The 20733-nt window shown below is 37.4% G+C and overlaps 2 protein-coding genes across 2 annotated transcripts in view; one reads left to right on the forward strand and one right to left on the reverse strand.

Moving 5' to 3' along the window:
- The window catches only part of afap1l2 (actin filament associated protein 1 like 2), a 66413-nt gene that overhangs the window by 22234 nt on the left and 23446 nt on the right, over positions 1 to 20733 (reverse strand). The window contains exons 2-4 of the mRNA XM_015390515.1: positions 19959 to 20087; positions 11389 to 11454; positions 9017 to 9108 (exon numbers count right to left, since the gene is read on the reverse strand). Coding sequence (XP_015246001.1) covers positions 9017 to 9108; positions 11389 to 11454; positions 19959 to 20087 — 287 coding nt within the window. The remainder of the gene's footprint in view (positions 1 to 9016; positions 9109 to 11388; positions 11455 to 19958; positions 20088 to 20733) is intronic.
- LOC107094721 (kelch repeat and BTB domain-containing protein 13-like) lies at positions 5679 to 7417 on the forward strand. Its single transcript, XM_015390514.1, has one exon. It carries the CDS (start codon positions 5805 to 5807, stop codon positions 7314 to 7316), a length of 1512 nt encoding a protein of 503 aa, XP_015246000.1. The 5' UTR covers positions 5679 to 5804; the 3' UTR covers positions 7317 to 7417.

Consider the following 20733-nt stretch of genomic DNA (forward strand, 5'->3'; position numbering starts at 1 on the left):
ATTTACAGGTTTACTTTTTGTACATAAATCTTGCCCTACTGAGGCTTTGTAAAAGCAGATCTATTTTTTGCATGGTCCAATATGGTGTCACAAACTTAAAACACATAATGCAGCTCTTTTATAACTTTGTATTGCAGAGAACCTACTACACATGTACAACTTTTAACGATAGTCAATGGGCAAAGATTTTGCGCACTAAGGCTGAAATACATCACAAATCCGACAAAAAAATGAAATGATGATGATGATTTACTTGTCATTAGAGATTAAATATTTTTCTTGCACATCTAAAAAATATATATGAATATATTTCTAAATAGTTACAATTTAAATTTAATATTTGATTATAAAATATATATATATATATTTTAAATGTCTTAATAAGGGTCATTGGTTGGCTCTAGCGCCCTCTATTGACCCGCCACCACTGTCTTAAGGCCTATCCATATCTTTAAAGCGGACTAGTGCTAAAAAAACACATAATATGTTTTATATGCTGAAATCTAAACTAACCTACTAGTCGCTTGATTTTATGTTAAGTTTTGGAGAACTTTTAGATTATGAATGTAGGCTGAAGAGAAAGGGGCTCCACCAAAACTAAGTTATCTTTTAAGGATGCTACCAGAAAATATTCCACTATTCATATTTAAAACAATGGAACAAATTATTAGACAATCTTTGGGGCTGGCAAAAAGCCCAGAAAGAATCCAAAAGCCTGAAGATGGGGTTTGGGGTTGCCAAATATAAAAATGTATAAAGAATCATTTCGATGTGCCCAAAATGGTATTAGCGTTAGGTGAGACGACAGTCCAATTGATATCTTAAGACATTCTAAAATCTCATGAGAAAGAACTTTGTCATACTATAGACAATTGGCAATAATTTAATAAAAATAAGGATCTACCTGCTTTCTCAACAAGGTTATCTTCATTAACATATAATAAAGACACATTTTCAAATTATTTACTGAAAAATAGACTAAAAGTAGAGCCAAAAAATAGACACCTCATTAGTTCAGGGCTGATGCATCTATACGCCTGTAGCCTATTTTCCCTGAATGCATTTCTGGAAGTTCCTACGCGGTAATGTTAAATAGGTCCAATCTAGCAAACATTCTATGCATTATATTCAAGATGGATTTTGTGGATACTTAGAAGCTACTTGTCGTGGTTTTAGTTCTGTACAAGTTTTATATCTGAGTTTTCATTGGTCTTATTTCCATTTTTGTGTTCTAGTTATTTTTGATTGTATTTTAGTTCTTAGATATTTCTCGTTTGCCCTCTCGTGTCAGTCTCCTTTTTCCTAGCTCCCTACCTGCCTCCTCTGTTCACACCTGCTCCCAATCTGCCAATTAGCCTTGTCTTTGTTTCTCTCTCCCATATATTCTCCTCCTGTTCAGTCACTCTTTGCTGGTTCGTTGTCATTTCTTTTCCCCCTTGTTGTGCGTATTCCTTGTTTTCAGTAATTTGGGGTTTTTGCTTCTGTTACCCCTTTTGTTATTAAAATCTGCAAATGACCACCTTCAGCTTTTGTGTCTGCATTTGGGTCCTCCTTCAACCCTCCTCCCCCACTTGACACTACTGGCATCCAACTTAACTCAGACACCAATGACAACGTAAAATGAAAAAGTAAAAAGAAAAACTTTGACAACGAGCTATGAGAACAAGCAGAAGTGTGTTGCAGTTCCATGGTTTGGCCACAGGTGGCAGTATCATAAGAAAACTCCATAATGCCTGTTTTAAATAGGAGGTAAGACTTTTTTTTTTGAAAGACTGGTGCTCTTTAGACCTATTCTGTCTTTATCAGTAAAAAAATACTACTAAAGTCACCCGTCTACATGGAATTCAAGAAAATTTAAATCAGTCCACATCAGGATAGCATCCTTTACAGTTTACTGATGACGGACAGCAGTCAGGTCAATGATGGCTTAAACAGACTCTACTGTCAGAAATAGCAGACTTTACTACAAAACAGCAGTTTAAAGCTTTCTAAACATGAATTTGTAATTTAAATGCTTATAGACTTCAGAGAATAAGGATATAATTTAAACATTAATCTTGAGCAGACTTCCCATTTTAAAAACCAATGAACAGGAATGTTCTAGCCACGCTGGTTCCTCTGAAGTGTGTTGGGTGAGTCAAGTTGGTTAGAAACATACCCAGCTTTTTACAGTGATACACGCTCACCTAACTCTAAACATCACATTAAAATATCATGTTTCAGATTATGGGTTTAAATGCTTTTTCCTCCCACTAACAGACACATCCCCTTAATGAGACTGCAAAACAGATTACACAGAGCAGTGCAGGCATCTGTTATTAATTAAAACAAAAAAAAGCCAAGCATTCCAGAGCAGCAGCAGCAGCAACCTCCCTGACCGCCCACCCACTGTTATCTCTGTCTGTTTTCCCTTCTTTTCTCTCCATTTTGTATCATCTTCACAAAAACTAAATGTGAGCAAAAGCCAACTGGAATGTTTAAAAGACAAAAAAAGGACACACGCCAACTGTCTACATTTTTGTTGTCGTTGCTTTAGATCGTTGCTTTCACTTCTGTCTCCGTCGCACACATACATACACACATCCTCACCACAGAAACACAGACTAGACGGGATGGATCGAGGAGTTAGGACATAAATAACAAAGAGAAAGAGAGAAGAGGGGGAGAAGGATGGGTGTGGTGGAGGGGCTTTAAGGGGAGAGTGGGAAAAAGAGCCCAAAAAACGAACACTCTGAGGAACATGGAAAATCCCTGGTTCCCATGCCAAAAATCTGCTGCAGCAAAAACACGCACAAACACACAGAGGAGCCGGGGGCCTTCAGGGCACTCAGAGTAGATCAGAAGGTGGAGATAAAAACGATCAGGGGAAACTCTAACAAGAAATTCTTAGATACCCTATCCTTCTCTGACACTCTTAACTGGATATGAACCTTTAAATAGAAAAGTGCAGTTTTCCAACAAAAGCATTAAAGTGAAGAAAAACTCAACCATTACAGAAAGTGCATGTTCTGCATTTGTCTCCAGTTATTTGGATTTCTTGGGAACTATTTGACCTCGACTAAACCCCATTTTCGCAGCTCCAGATGTTTTCTGTATTGGAGTAAAAAAGAAACTATACCCATCCTAAAATAATGCATAATTAAAAGAAGTCTATTATAGTAAGACCTAACACAAGCAAATAGATTTAAAAAGTGATGCATAACCATAAGATATTAGGCACTTTGTTAAAGTAGTTTTTTTTCACTATTACTATTAGCTTTATCACTATTCAAGTCATAATAGTAACACCAGTTTTTGCTAAAAGCAACACCAACTTTTGACCAAAGTTTTAGCTTCATTTGGGAAATATTGAAGGATTTCCAGGTCAATATACAGCATTTGCTGCAAATCCATGCTCCATGCAGGCTTTACTCAAAAACTCTATTTAACTTGAGTGTTGGATCTGTTGCTTAAAAAGTCAAGTGACCTAGAGCACTACTTTATGGTACTTTACCTGATCAGATCTATTTTTGGCTCTCTGATGTAGGATATAAACTATAAAAATGAATGTAAATGCTCCATTAGTTCTTAACTTGCTGGTCCAAAGTGGTCTACTATCAGACTTTTTCATTTTACAAGGTTGCCAGTTGCTTTCAGGGGCACTTGGTATTTATTAATTAGTGCTTCTATGTTAATTTTGTATGTCTTCATGTGTCTCATTGAACGCCCCATTGGTCTTGATAGACTGAAAGGAATTAGTTATATAACCTAAATCCAANTCTCCTTGATCCCAGTCAGCCTGAGCAGATGGCCGCTAACACTGAGCCTTGTTTTGCTGGAGGTTTCCTCTTGTTAAAAAGAAGCTTTTCCTCTCCACTGTTGCGGCATGCATGCTTGGTGTGAGGGATAGTTGAAGAGCTGACACGATGCAAGCAAATACCTAGTGTCGCCACATGCTCACCAGGAGGAGTGTGTCCTGCAAGTCAATGACATGTTGCATCAGCTAGTTTTCCTTAGATACAAAATGACTTAAAATGATATGTTATGAATGTAAATGTGTAATAATAAATAAACTGAAATGAATTGAAAATTGAACTAAACATGGAGGTAAGAGATCTAGCAGCTCTAGTGGCTAAAAGTAATACAGATTTGTTTTACGTATTTATACCCCTAGAAAATATCTTGTGGACACAAATGTAGTGTTAAGTAAATGCACTGCAAAAACTATCTAGAAATAAGTAAAAATTACTTAAATAAAGTCTATTTACCCTTAATTTGAGTCGGTAAATAAGATGATTTGCCATTGGAATGAGATGATTGAGATAAGATAATTGTAATAAGATAATTAGATAATATGTACTTGAAATAATACAACTCAATTGTTTTTTTCTTATTTTAAATGTACATTGTCTTGTTCCATTGGCAAAGTGTCTCACATACCTCCTCAATTCAAGAAAAAAAAATGCACACATTTTAAGAGAAATTTTCTTATTTAGATTTTAGTTCTTGCGGTGTGTAGACCCCTTAAGACAGATACCCTTTAAACAAACTCAACCAGTGTGTAATTACATCCTAGTGTAAGAAGCAGCTGTTTTAAGAAGGTTTCAGTTGTTAAAGAATAACAAAAACCTAGGAACACACCCAAAAGGTCAGACATGAAGTAGCAGAAACATTTAAAGCAGGATTAGCTTTGATTCTACGGTTTTCAGTTGACCGATTTGACAACATTAACTAAAACAGCATGGCTCCATCCTAAAACTTCCAACACATGGAAGCCCACCTAAACTTCCAAGCGGGGCAAGAGGGTTATTAATAAAGGGGGGAACTGGAGATAGCCACAGCTGAGGTGTAATAATCTGTTTACAGAATAGCTATTAGGTGGGAAGCAAAATCTTACCTTTATGGAAGCTTGGCACATGTAAAGCTATTGTATAAAAAGAAATCAAGCAAGAACATTTCCCTACAGCATGCTGATGATACAGCAAACATGGAAATAGATATTCCTTTGAGATGAAGCCAATGCACATAATCCTTAGCATCAATATTCTGCACAAGGAAGCCTGTTGGAATTAATGGGAGGATGCATAGATCTGAAAGCAGGACAATATGAAGACTTCAAAAGACTTCAGACTAGGTATGAAATATGATGTTTTAAATCAAAACTCAACTATTCATGTTCCAATATGCCCAGCCAAAGACCTAGTTTTGAGCCAGGGCTCCAAGAAATGCTGTTGATGGATTGCCAAACTGCTTTTTCTTAGATTGAAAACTTTGAGTCAATTTGAATGTATGCCTTGAGATGACATGTTTTGTGAATTGGTGCTATATAAATAAATTTAATTGGATCGTTTACAGACATTCGCATTTCAATATGACTGAGCAAAATACTTCAATCTCTAAGAATTCAAAATCCTTCAGAATGTCGGACTTGAAAGAAAATCTGGCTTCATTTCTTTTTCCACAACAAAACTACATAGTGTCTCTACAAATCACCTCCAATCATAGTACACTTGAAGTGGCTGTAACATACTAAAAAGTTGAAAATGTTAACAGGTGTGATTACTTTTGCAAGGTACTGTAGTTGCCAGCAGTCATGCAGCTCACTGAGCATGTCAACATTTTCCCCTCCCTGCCCTATGCTTGCAAGTGGCAGAGAGGCTATCTATAGCCCCAGTCTATTTTCAGACAGGCAGACAGGACATAGTTGAGCTCATAGTCAAACTCATTTAGTCTTAGTTGGAAAATGGCTGATCTACATTCAGGTCATGCACCAAATAATTATATGGGGCCTGTTTTAGCAAGATGAGGTCTTGGTTTGAACAGCCATGGAAGCGCCTGAAAGCCTGGGAAATGGACGACATATTGATGCCGAGAATGTGACCGTTGATCTGGAGGAAACAGAGGCAGGCTGGGTGAGAGTGCGAGTGGAGGAAAGCTGGTTCCCTCTTAAGCGGGATTTTCTTAAAAGGCACAGCGACTATTTTCAAGCTCTTTTTCGCTCCAAGATGAAAGAAAGCCAAGCAGAGGAACTGTACCTGAGAGGGGGAGTGCATGCAAGAGGTTTCCTCATTGCTCTTACTGTATGCAGGGAAGAGAACCCCACCATCAGGGACCCAGATGAACTTGTTGAAGCAGTAGAGTGCGCTGCTTTCCTGCAGATCCCACCTTTGATTCAGTATCTTTGTGATATCATAGACACTGATAACTGCCTCTTGCTTTACCATGCAGCTTCCATCTTTGGAGTGCACAGACTGTTTCAGAGTGCTGCTCTGTTTCTGTGTGATGCTTTCGATGATCTCAAGGAAGAAGCAGAAAGCGCAATACCAAAAGAGCTGCTTGAGTATGCTCAGATGCTCTCCCCAGCTAGTTATATCGCTTTAGGAACCCATACTCCATCAATGGAGCTGCTACAGGACTCTTTCAGAGTTGCTTGTTTCCTTGAAGAAAAAGAAAGGGAGTGGCGGCATCTGTCAAACCTACCAACTGCTTGTAGTACCTCCCTGGCTGGGGTAGCAGTGCTTGACAATCGGCTGTACATTGTTGGAGGAATCTACGGTTACCGGAAGGACACAGTGGACAGCAGTTTCTGCTATGATCCCGATTCAGGGATATGGACAACTCTTCCAGGTCCACAACAACCAAGGTACGACTTTACATTGCTTGGGCATGAAGGACAACTCTATGCCATTGCTGGAGAAGCTCAAAGCACATTAATTTCCAGTGCAGAAAGGTACAACGCCGCAAAGGGAGAGTGGACATTTATAAAACATGCACCCAGACCTGTGGCATCTCCAGCATCTGCCATTGCTCGTCGACGAATCTTTGTTTGCTTCTGGAAACCTCCTGACACTACAGACATTTACGAGTACATGCCACTCAAAGATGAGTGGAATCTCACCACCACCATGATCAGACCTCAAAGCTATGGCCACTGTATGGTGGCCCACAGGGACAATTTGTATGTGATGAGAAACGGGCCTTGTGATGATTTTCTGCGCTGCCTGATGGACTGCTACAACGTCACAAATGGCCAGTGGACAGCCATGCCCGGACACTACATAAACAGCAAGGGGGCACTGTTCACTGCAGTGATAAGAGGAGACTCTGTGTTCACGGTAAAACATATGTTGACTCTTGAATACACCATCACAGTAGATGGTTGGAAACCCCGCAGACAAATGAAGGGATTTCCAAAGAGTGGCTCTCTTTGGACTTGTCTACTCAGGCTCCCCAAAACTGGACCAGTTACACCAAAACCGGACGTGGATGAGGGACAAAGAGAAATTGCTTTGCCAGACATGTCAGAGAGATTTGCAGACATTCTGCAGCAGATGTGAAGTTATTCCAAAATATAATAATGATTAAAAGTCTGTGAGTAAAAAATTGGAATATCTCTTAGGCTTTTTAAAAGACAAAAGGCTCTTGATACATCTACTTACACACACACACACACACACACACACACACACACACACACACACACACACACACATACACACACTCAATATGTACTCAAAGATGTGCTGACACTTCACATTTGCACTGATAAGTAACAGCTGCGGTGGTTTGAACCTTGAGAGGCAGCAGTGTGTGTAAAGTTCAAAGGCACTGATGGGATGTTCTAAAATTCTTATTCTCTTTCACACTGGGCCAGTTCAGGAACCAGCAATTTCCTGGTCAACATAAAGGCCCACCGTTTACATACTTCTAAGGAATCATTGCTTACTGGGAGTACTTAATCGCTTGTGTATTTGGTAGGGGTTACATCTGTGGCTTGTAAACCTGTCTTATTAGGTTTACAAACCCTATAAGACATTGCTTCCACTTGTTTTAGCTAAATTAAAGCTAATAGAGTTATAAATACGATGGTGTGCATTATATTAATGATTGCAGTGCCCATCGTCACAATGCCTTGCAATAGCATTCACAGACCTTGCTCTTTCTCATTTGGTCAAGTTACAACCAAAATTCATTAATAATTGTGAAGTGCAAGAAAAACTTTTTTCATTTTTCATTCTTTATAAAAATGTATTCATTTTTCACTAAGTAAAAAACTAAATTTGAAGATTCTTTTTATGCCCAGTCCTCTTCACTCTGAAACCCCGTGTCTCCACAACCATTATTCAAAGGGGAGGATATCCCTCATAAAAATAGACCCTTCAGTCATCAAATAAATAGGGCCAACTGACATGCATGAGGTCCAGTGTGTAGGATTTGGTTGGCAAAATGACTTTGCAATGCAGAATTATATTCATCTCTAAAAATCAAGTACTGTAGTTCAAATCTTTAAGCTAGATGGTATTTTAGGAAATATCTTTGTTTTGTTTCTTAATATTTGCTTAAATTTTATAAGATGCTTGTTTAGTAAATTCAACAAAACTGAAAATAGCTTTTATTTCTATTACTAAATACATACCCTGTTAAATGTAAAAAAAAAAAAAAAAAAAAAAAAAGGGTTTTAAACTGCAAATGAGGCATTGATGCAAAACTAGGATTCTACCTGCCTAATGCGTAATCCAAGCTAATGAGATGAGTTTCAATTCCAGCCTAGACTGAAATCTGACAAGAGTAGAACAAAAATAAACAATGAAGATCAATAAAGTTGGGTGGTGTGGTGGCGCATTATAACTATGTATAGAGGTCTTATACTTCGAAGTGGCCATCACGGGTTTAACTCCCGGCCAGGTGATCTCCTTCTCTCAAAAACCTATTTCCTGTTTTCTCAACTTCAAATAAGTCCACTAGACGCAAAAAAAAAAAAATTAAATAATAAAAGAAAAAAAATGACAAAGAGAAGCAGATAAGTAGAAGAAGAAATTGAGAGATGCTTAAATACGTAAAATAAAGCAGAAAGAAAAGCAATTTAAAAAACTCTTTAAATGGTTTCTTTTTCACAATGTCCTTTTGTCATTAAATGCAGTTTATTGTATTTTGCAATGTGCAATTTATTTTAGCAGCTTGCAAAGTTTCACTAACTGTATTTTCTATCCAGAAGTTGAAGATCAACTCTGATGAAAAAAAATAAAAGCAGACTTACTGTTCTGGGTGGCGGCAGGTCAGGAAGGCTCTTCTGTGGCACCGGAATATTTTTTGCTGCTTTTCCATTAATAAGGGCATCCAAATAGTCATCTGTTACATAGAGGCAAAGAAGAAGAAAAATGAATGTATATAGGGAATCTATAATCTTAAACCATGGTCTTGTATTGTTTGCTTTGGTAATTACAAGAACCTATGGGAAATCTAATAACTGAGCATTATGCAAGAATAGACAGAGAGTATTTTTATCAAACACTCAATCTCCAGATGTGTCACTGTTCTCCTTAGCAGTCATGTTTCCTTAGAGCCCTTTGAGAGCACAACCTTTTGTTATTTAAAACACACATACCAAATAAATCAGTCATATGTAGAAGTATTTTGCATGACAGGATCAATACAATACTTTGATCACTAAACAGTAGTGGTGAGATTGACTGGAAGAATAAGCCTTCCAACTTGGACACTCTTGATTTAGCATTCAAAATATAAATGCAATAATTATTTGAAAGTATCAATTTGAATCCAACAAAATTGAATTATAATATAATATTCCGTTCCTCTATTGCACCTTTAACTGATACTATAGACAAAACCTAAACAATAAGCTTTAAAAGGAGCAATGTTACATGTCTGCTTATCTTTTCATCAGTTTATTTTTTCACTCTGCATCACACAGCACACTATACTCAGCTCTTTAACCACAACTAGTTATCCTATGTTTATCTATTTAGCAACACATCCTTTTAGATTAATAGTCTCCTCCCAGCACGGTCTGGCTTGAAATAATCCCTGCAATGAAAAACGACAACAAACAACAAAGTGTAAAGGACAGGCTTGTAATTGAGCTATAAAGTTTTGAGGTCACATATGGAGGAAATCAGTCCTTCTTTCTCAAACACGTATTAAAATTTTAGACTAAAGCCTCTGTATCTGCTGATCATGAAAGTTCAAATCTTTCATCTCAGCGTTCCATCAGTCTCTGTAAAAGAAAACCTGCAGCTCTGCTATTGCTGCCACTGAAAACCGCTCTTTAGTCTGGTCCTTGCTCAAACCGCAGTGTTTAAACACCACAAAGAAAACAGGTCAGTCTCAGATAGTGAGAAAGTTTCAAAGAAACAGACAGGAAATCGTACGAACATGAGGACAAATGAAAGAGCGCCTCTGCTTGAAGCAGTTCATCTCCTCTGCTGCGTATCTACAGCTAAATTGGGCTTATGATGTGTTAACATCATGTATGTAGGTAATATTTTACAAATCCAACAAGAGTCCTTTTATTGTTTTTTCTTCGAGGTTTATCAAAAAGTATTTGTTGCATGCTTCTCCATTGAACATTATAAATTCTCTTGATAAAAAAAAATAACCATCCCAACCGAAACTTTAGAAAAACAAATGACAATGAACCCAATCCAACGATTGCCCGAAATAAAATAGAAATTACCCCTAAAACTAATACATGCTTGTGCAACCATAAAAAAGAAAAGTGTTATCAAGCCTTTGCAATAGCTAGCCATAAGTCTTTGACATCACTGTGGAGTTATTTATGGCCACTCTTCTTTTCAGAATTGTTTTATCCAGATGCAGTGGAGGATCTCTGGACTTAATGGCCTGCTTAAGGTCACACCTCAACATTTCCATATGTTTATTCCAATCTTTAACTAGGATAAACCCAAACACATCATTGGGTTTTTGAGACCTCCAGAAGGATTTATCTAGTGTTTCCTGGTTACTAACATACTGTATAACTCAACTCAACTAGTGTCAGCATCCTAATAATTCAACCTTCTTCTTGAAGATTACTTGTTTGACAGTCAATGTCATTGTTCCATCAATTATAGCAAGATATCCAGGTCCTCAAAGAGCCAAATACCTCCCGTCTCTGGAACTCTCTACCACCCTTACTTAGAAAAACAGACTCACTTCTCCATTTTCAATCAACTCACCTGTTTAAAATTACCTATTCTCTTTAATATTAATCTCCCTGTCCCAGCTTTTTTTATTTTTTAAATGGTTTTATTCTGTGTTTCCGTGTGCGTTGTTTCTCCCATTGTGTTTTAATCTTTTGTACGGTGACTTTGAGTGTTTTCAAAGGCGACTTTGAAATAAAATGTGTTTTTTATTATCATTATTATTTTATATATAAGGACAACCTGCGCAGCAAATAATTTTTAGTTCATACTAATAGTGTGAGTCCCATAAAGTCCTAGGTTGGGACTTTTTTATATTTCCAGTTCAGCGCATGTCATCAAAATCAAGTCATGTTGCATTAGGACAAAAGTTACAATGATTCTGTGGTTTTCATTAAAAACAAATGAAGTTGAAATTAAAAGCTACAAGTGTCTCCTATTTCAAAGCTAGATCATTTAAGACTCTCACCTTTGTCGTTTTTGTCTTTCCCAGAAACTGGCACTTTGTTCATGTAGATATATTCCTCGTCACCTCCTATGCAAAACAAGAAGTGGTCAACAGTTTTGGAGGCGTGAAGAACAATCTCAGACCACAAAGTTTCCACTCAAACAAAAACATCACGCATTACATGTAAGGAACATTTAAAAACCCACAGTGAAGTAAAAAAGAACCAGAAAAATAAGGTAGTGTTACTGTAAAAAAAGATAGAAAATATAATACCACATAATTAATAAATAATAAAATATAAAATAAGAGTTAAAAACATTATTTCATGACATCTACCGTGTGTGACAACAGAGAATAATCAAGCATCATCCATGTGCCTGACAGTCGTATAATGATGTCCATAAGGTTAAAGAATGTCCACACTGGTCACAGGAGGATAGTTTTTTGTTACCCTGGTTACAAATCTGGAGATTTGAGTTTACAGAATGAAAGTTTCCATTTTGAATCATAATTTTCGCTATATCTGTTTTAAATTAATACCAAACATAAAATGTAATACATTATGAAATAAGTGTTTTATAATACATTTATGATTTAAAAGGTATTGTGGAGGATTTTTGTGAATTTTTGAAAAGACCCGCACCCTCCACTTTAAAAAAAAAATGCACATGCACAACCCTGTGTCAGACTCACCACTGGGGTTATGCCGAGACATACCTCCCCTGTTGCAGGAGCATGCAACACCCTTAACAGATGCACGATGATGAGAAAATTGATTGAAATATGAAAGAAAATGAAACTTTTAAACAAATTCTAAATGTTTTGTCAGAAATTATATAGACTGGTGTTGATAGCAAAAGCAGGAAATGCCATCCACAGTATAGAGAATATTTTCATTGAACACTGACTGTCGCACATCGACTAAAATGTGTCTCCATAGTCCATACAAGTAAAAGTTGTATTCATTTGAATTAATCTGTCCACCAAAACTCTCTATTTTAGGGCATCCATGCATAAGAAATTAGGGGTGTAAATAATAATCGTGTTGTATCGATGCATCGATCCAACAGCCGATTCATGTTTTGTTTTTGTTTTTCCTCCGGTCTATTTTTATCCATTTGCTTCTGGATGTAGTTCTGACTCCTGTGCTTTGGTGGCGCTAAACCAATTTTGCCCTCCTACCTTGCTTCCTTTAGCCACTACCCTCTTTCCGCTTCCACACACACACACACTCGTGTAAACAAAGAGGTGTTATTATTTTTCAGTGAATGAGGTTTTCATAGGCCTAGGTGGAGTACAACTCAGCTACCTTTGTTATTTACTGTTGATTCTCAAAAAAAATGCATAACGATATTTCAACTTTCACTGATTTTTTTTCAAATTTGAAACATTGTCTAGCCTGTAAGGTAAAAAAACAAACATAACCAATTAATCGAATCGTATCGTGGTTTACTCATGAGTGTTGAAAATAATTGAATCGTCGGGTCAGGAAATTAATACTGAATCGAATTGCCACTCAAAACTAAGGAGAATTTAAACAAGCCAATTAATCTAACAGTGATGTTTTTAGACTGTGGGAGGAAGCTGGAGTACCCGGAGAGAACACATGCATGCTCAGGACGAACATGCAAACTCTATGCAGAAATACCCCAAGCCGGGAATCAAACCCTGAACCTCCCTACTGCCCCACTGAGCAGCCCCCACAATACATTTAAATGGATAAGATCTATCGATGATGAAACTTAAAGAACAAATATTCAGTGGAGAATATTACCACAAAACAGTCTTGAACAAGAAACCTCCAGGTTGCAGCTCATACAAACAGAGCAAAGCCTGTTATTATAACCTGTTTTGGGATGCGATTATGCAGCTGAAGCACTGATGTTGTGCAAGGCTGTTTCACTAAACTTCACATTTCAGCTGACTAAGATTTTAGAGAAAATCAAACAAAACTCCACTCTCAGGGTGAAACTTTCGCAAAGCATCTCCTTTGAAACTGATACCATGAGGTGAAACCAAACAGCAGCAGAATAAAATGTTTTGCATGTACAGTGAAAACAGATTTTTTTAGGGAACAGAGTTGAAAGGCTATTTATAAGCTGCTTTGCAAAGGAAGTGGAGCATCCCCCAGAGGATAAAAGCAGCTTTGGAAAAATGATACAGCCTGGAGCCAGAAGAGGAGGTATGAAGAGACGAGTCCAAGACCTGAACATGGAAAATCATGACTGCTTGTTTGATTGTTCTAGAACAAGTCTCTGAGAAAAGACCTAATTTCAAATGACTTTTTCCAATCCAGTGGGGTCAGCGTGGGAAAAAAGCAAAAAACCACTTAGTACTCAGATTTGTTCTACAATTTAATTTTCTTTAAAAAAATTTAATTTAATTTTCCAGACTAATAACTCACCTGGGAGTTTACATCCAAGAGGGAGGCTTTAGTTCACACAGTAACTATCTGGACTTCCAGGTAACATAAATTACATCAGCTCACCAGCATGGCTACCATTTCCATGCTTGGTGTCACAGCCATTGAGTAAAAATTATAAATCCATCTTCACAATTTAAACTGAACACTAATATCATTTTTTTATGAAAATTGCAAAAAAGGACACTCATCTTTTTTCATACTGAGGATGAAGTTTGTGGACTCCCTGATAGTAAAGAATTACAATAGTCCAGCATGAAAAAAACAACTGACTGTGTGATCTGGTTGAATTGTAAAGTGCCTTGTATATGTGTTGTTAATCGGCCCTATATAAATGAACTGAACTGAAGCAGAAATGGAGGCAAATGTGCCACAATTTCTAGAAAGTGTTATTTGATCAAACAGAATATAATAGAAAAGGGGATTACACCTGTGTACAAGTGCATAATGTTTTAGTCTATGACCCAATTCAAGATAATTACCTGTCTGTTTAAAAGGAACTGGGAGGCCTATTTCTGAAGAGGCAGTAAGCCTACGCTGTAGGATCACTGCTGCAAACAAGTTGTGGGATGCAACATTTAAGACTTTTTTTTTTTTACCCTTTTTCCTCTTGCATTGACTTGAAGTGGAACAATCAGATAGCAGATGCCAAATTGGGTTATTTTTGGCTGCATTTAGCCTCTAAAAGCTGCATATTAATTTACAGGTGAGACAAGGCTGTGTTGTCTCTCTAAATCTGTAACCTAGCTTAGAGTCCTGCAACGGGTCAGGTACCCGCGGTTCCCCGACGGGTCACCCGCTAAAATGCTCTTTTGCGGGTGAAAAATACATAAATAAAAATAAACGGGTTTTTAGTGCGGGCGGGAAGTTGGTGATTTTTTTTTTATGCGTGTGTGTTGTTATGGACATCAGAAATGTTATATTAATCAGGCACTGGGGTCACCCTTGTTGTAGCTTAAAGCCCTGCTGCCAGTGTGGGCTTCCCTCCAAAAAGGCCACAGTCAGTGCATACACGTCTGCTGCAGTGTTGATGGTGCTGTTCTGCAGCGCAGCGTACTATAGCCTATTACTTGATGTGTTAACGGGTCGGGTGGCGGGTTAAATATTAACGGATCGGGTCGGGTTCGGATTTGAATTGAAGATATCCGCGGGTGACGGGTCGGGTTCGGTAGTCATCCTAACGGGTTCGGGCGGGTGCGGGTTGGTAAAACTCGACCCGTGCAGGACTCTAACCTAGCTCAATGTTGCTTGCAGTGCTAATAGCGAACATACAAGGTCAGAATTTGGATATTAAAGTCAGAACTTTTAAACAGAAATTGTAGTTTTGAGATCAAGTTAAATTCTGAGATTAAAGACAAAACTCTGTTTTGCTTTGTGTCGTTCCCCACCTTTAAAAAAACCCCTGTAACCAAAGGCCTCTCAGGGTTTATATAACAGAACCAGAATGTAGGGCCAAGAATTCGAGGTGAGACAGACAGTGGAAAAGTTCAAAGCTTTTATTAGCAGAAACAGAAAATAATGAGCTGTGGATCTGCAGCGGCTGCTGGGGGAGGCAGGGAACCACCCATCACTGGCACTCTGGTTTAACAGTTCAATCAATCCTCTGGAGTGAGGCGGGATCCAGCCGATGGACTGCAAATGAGTTTCGATGCGGAGCCGCCCAGAGGGTCCACAATGCAGCAGCCCCAGTGAACAGGCAGGAGTCTGAGTCAGGTCAGGCAAACAGTTTGGAACAGGATGGTTCTGAGATCCAGGAGTCCGTAGCCTAGCCAGGGGTTCCGATCAGTACAGGAACAGACAAATCCGGGGTTCCAGGACTTCACAGAGCTTTCAGGCAGATTCAGGGTTCCAAGAGTCCAACAGAGGGTTCAGGCAGAAACGTTCAGATGGAAAACACACAGGTCCAGTAGTTGAGAGGCAGAACTAGACATGATATCAGGGAAACTATGGAACTTCAAAGAAACTCCTTCCACAGAGCCAAAACAGGAACATGGCAAGCTCAGTGAAGAAGAATCAGGAAATTATCAGGAAACACCAAGACAAGACTAAAAACCCTCTCCAACCACTGGCCTCTGAGAAGAGCACATGAAACATGGAAATCAGCAATGATCTCCAACTAAAAACTCTAACCCAACAAACAAACAACTGGACTAATGATGTGGCGAAGCAGCAAACCTATCTCTAAGGTTTAATACAGACAGGAATAACCGTCTTTGGGTTGCAGCTTATTTTCTTTTTTTCCTAACCTTTTCACAGATTATTTTACATCTTTAATAAGCTGTTACCAACCCTTAAATGATCCGCTGTTTGAGCCTATCCACATATCAACCAGGAATTTTCTTGAGCCATCACCTGTCTCTCTTGCTCTACAGCCATCGTCTTTGGCTCTCTTTAAATAACTTCTCACAGCCGTCAAAGTCTCTGCATCTCGGTACCTCTACATTTTATCAGCTGTTGCTAGGCCACTCTAAAGCAGTGTCTGCCCAACGAGTTTTCAAAAGTCTATGCTGGTGTTGACCCAACTGAAAACTCATAGGAAAAGGCCTTGTGGTACCTTCTGACTCTAAACCTGAGCATCAAAACCACTGGGTTTTCTGCATTGAATAAATGCCATCTTTTCACAGATTATTTTAGATCTTTAATAATCTGTCTACAGCATTAAATACCGTCCATTTTCCACTGACATTAAACCTGTAAAGCATTTATATCTGTAATTCATAAATCTATTAATTAAATTATTGGCCTATATGTACCACCAGCTGTTAATATAGGCTCTTTATTTTAACTTTTATTTAGAACTGTCCAACCAGTAATTTTCTACTTTGGATTTATGCACACTTACCTCAGGGATGACCTGAATATGGAGAGTCTGAAAGCAATACTCGATAGAGTCTGATCAGCTGATAACTGACAATCATCCTGGGTCAGGAAACATTGAAGATCCCCACAAATGAACCTTTCCTCCTAAGTCTCTCATTTGCAAGTTCTCAGGCATAGTTAAATCGTCCACCGCTAACCATTATGCACTGGTTGTTCGTGAGCATTTAATTGTTTGCAGCAATTCTTGTGAATCTCTCACACCTTCTTACATTTATTTATCGATTTGTTGAATGAATCACCCCGCTGATCACCAGAGAGAGGAATATAATGGGGATGAAATATTTAAACATCTGCAGGCTTTGATATGAATTTAACGTGCCTTTTTAATTATTTGTGGCAGGACCCTTAAGCAACAATATGTATCACACTGTGGTAATGGATCTGATAAAGTTAATCTATGATAAAAGTTTCATATGAGGTAAAATTAAATGTTTCAGAGAAATTATTTAAGTAGCTATGTAACAGCCTAGAAGGTTAGGCTAGCATTAGCCTCATCTTTTTTTTTTTTCAATTCTGGAGAAATCTCAATAATGAAAGTTAGTTTTGGGTATGTCTGATGGTAGAAAAATAAATAAGGAGGGCTTAAAGTTTTAGCAGTTTTACCATGAGCACTGGAGATGCACGTCTAGTACATCTTTTTGGAAGTCCAACTGAAGACTGTCAAAGTTCAACCTCTACAAAACACATTTTCATCTTCCTTTCAGCCATTATTAATTACTTTGCTGATTTGCTGTTGCATATTAATATAATACTAATGATTATTTTGCAAATCAATAAATCTGTTGATTATTTTTTGATTAATCTATTAATAATCAGATAGCCAAAGGGTTCTTTAAAGAAGATTTTTTTACAAATTTAAACCAGTTGAAACTATTTATTTTCCACTTGAGGAGTTCTGGATAGAGCAAATTGCCAGACCAAAGTTTTTTTTTCATTTTAAATGCAAAATATTTATATATTTTTAAACTATTTAAATGTATTTTAATGTAATTACTGCTCTAAGTGGGTTCCTCTAAAGCTCTTAAGGCATGTTGTCTCTATACCCAGTTAACGATTAATTAATTACTAAATTAGTTGACAATTATTATTTCAGTTAATGGATTAATCACAATTAATCCAATTAATTATTTCAGCCCTAACTAGTATCAATATGTTATATTACTACACAGCTATGTATTCTTTTAACAGCAGCCCAATTTGACATCAGATCACACTGAAAAGAACTGAATCTAAAGCTTGAGGATCCTTTGATTCCTAGGAACTCAATTGTGTTTTGCAAGAACCAATGACAGCATCAGGGTTAACCACACACATATATATAACCACATATATATTTCTGTCACCCACTCCCTCACTGTTTCCAACAGCAACTATCTGAATCAATCTTAAGCTTAAATTCCTTACCAGGAATTTTAAGGCTAAGGCAGTGTGAGGAGGTATTCCCCCAAACTCCATCCCCACTCGGTATGCACCAGATGCTGATTGATGGGTGAGCCAGATGCCTTTTTATAGTTGGGCAGGTGGCTGTTACAGTGCACATCTTTGTTCCTGCTGCAGGTCAGCTATTTTTGTGGCTGTGTTTTAGGGATCTAATTTAAGATTTTAAATAGGTGCAAAATGCAGTAGAGCACTGTGTTGAATTCTAATTAAAGGGATTTGAAAATTCCCCATGTAGTGCAAATATGACGCTTACCGTGTGATGCAGAGACTCTAATCAAGTCTCTAATCAAATTACAAATCGAGACTCTGCATCACACTGTAAACATATCTGCACTACACGGCGAATTTTGAAATCCCTTTAAAAAGATTTCAACTCAGTGTTCCACTGCATTTTTCACCATATTTAATCTTTTATTTTTGCACTGCTATGAACCTTCCACATCAATGCCTTTTTGCAACACATCTCTCCTACATTGTTTACATTTTGATCACTGCTGCACTTTATGAATGATAATTTTCATTTCACTGCACTGATGAAAAAAAATGTATGCATCAAATATGACCACAAAGTTTGTCTAAGTCTAAGTGAAGTTTTTTAGTTGGCTGGGATTTGGTTGGTGTTTGGGTGCTACATCAGCTGTTTGTGCAGTGATGGCATCACCAGCTGAAAATAATGTTTGGTTTAATTATCAATCTTCTTGATCTTTGCATTAGTGCACATTTTGTTTTTGTGGAATATTTGTATATCTGTCATCGTGCCATCCCCTCTGTTTATGATCTGTATCAAAGATCCAGAGTATAGCTGAAGCCTTTGTTTTATTTATTTCTTTTTTTTAATAGGTTACCTGTTTTAATTAAATTGAAGACAACATAACTGTATAGAACTCAGTCAGTCATCCATTTGTGAAACTGGATTTTAATTCATTGAGTAAAACCATTACTCCAACTGTTGTTACAATAGAAACACTGTGAAAACTACTTTTTTGTGGGAAAATGGACAGAAATAATTTTCAAGATTGCACAAACATTGAGCCAAACTAATTGAAATGTTACTTTGTAGACAGGGACCACTTTGTCTTGAAAAAACAACATGTGAGACTCCCCATGGATCTATTTTTGGATCATTTTTATTCCATACGTTTTATGCTCCCACTTGCTTACTCTGCTTTTTTAAATAAATTTCATTCCTTAATCTTCAGGAGAAATTAATAGTTGTCATAACCTTAATTTAAAGAACTTCTAAAATGTATTATGCAACTTAACATTAAGGGCTCACAAAACAACCACTTAATAATCATTAAGAAAATAAAAATATTCGTTTGCCCCAAATCAAAAAACTCAAAAGATAATTCACTTGTGGACATGATAGGGCAGGTTTTGCTTCTTCTTAATTTTTGCTTCCAATTTAAGTCCTTTTTAAACTGAGCTAGTTTTACAGCCAAGACTTTTTTTTTGTAACCTTTCACTTCTTTTTTTAAATGCACTGCAAAACATGTAAAAATGTTGCTGTTTAATCGCCTATAAAATCAGTTTCTAAATAAACAAAAAAGGAGAAGGAAGTTCAGAGGTTTCAGTGTCTAAATTGCTTTTATTTATAACCTCGAAATAAAAGTGTTTCAAGGTTCCCTGTCTTAATAAGCAATATGGCGGATATTTTTAGATGGAAATAAAGAGATCTTGACCTTTTAATTATCTTCGTTTGACCCCTAAAACCTTTAATTCATTCAGTTGTTTCCCTTACTTGTAAATCATAAGGTCTATTCAGTGTATTTTTATTATAATTAATGAATACCCATGTCTGTAGCATCGGAACTATCTTTTTAAACACCAAGATTTGTTTACATATTACCATTTGTGGATTTGTATGACTGCAGGAGGTCTGACAGCAATCCCTTCTGGATGGTGGCATTCCCACTAAGATTCTCCCTGTCCAGGAGGAGCAGGAAGCGGTGGAGCTCCATCAGGAGCTGGTCCAGCACTGAAAAGCACAGACAGCAAAAGTTTCCATTTAAAACAAAACAAAAAGTCAATTTATTCTTATCACACAATGCTTAACATGAGAATATTGGATGTTTTATTAGGATTCAACAACATATCCATAACACTTTCCTATCAGCAACTGAAAAGCAATGAGATAAATGACGTCTTTGTAATGAAGGAAATTCTTTTGTTTCTTTAACTTTATGTTATGCACCACACGTTTATATAGAAGAAGCTCTTCTGAACTTTTCTTCTGGCAGCCATTGATAATTTCCATCAATCTGTTGCCATCAACAGTTGCAAGTCTGTTCATGGTTGTTTGGAGGACTCTGGTAAAGGTCAATTTCAAAAGAGAGAGGAGCCTCGGCCTGTTCTGAGTCTGGCTCAAGCCCACACACATCCTTCAGGGGTCAGCCCTGAGTTCAAGGCCCTTACTAGCTGTGTGTAGAGAGTCTTTGTATTTCACTTTACTGTCTCTTGGCTTCATGAAAAAGCCCCTTTGCTAAAAAGGGCCTCAGAGAGGACTTCCTCTCACTCTGAGAGGGGAGAGTAGGAAATGAACAGTTTAATAGTGTAACTAAGACCGTCCTTCACTGCAAACATTGTAATTTTGTAATGTAAAAGAAAGGACAAAGATAAATCAT

Source organism: Cyprinodon variegatus, unplaced genomic scaffold, assembly GCF_000732505.1.
Source record: "Cyprinodon variegatus isolate N-32 unplaced genomic scaffold, C_variegatus-1.0 Scaffold502, whole genome shotgun sequence".
NCBI classification, from domain to species: domain Eukaryota; kingdom Metazoa; phylum Chordata; class Actinopteri; order Cyprinodontiformes; family Cyprinodontidae; genus Cyprinodon; species Cyprinodon variegatus.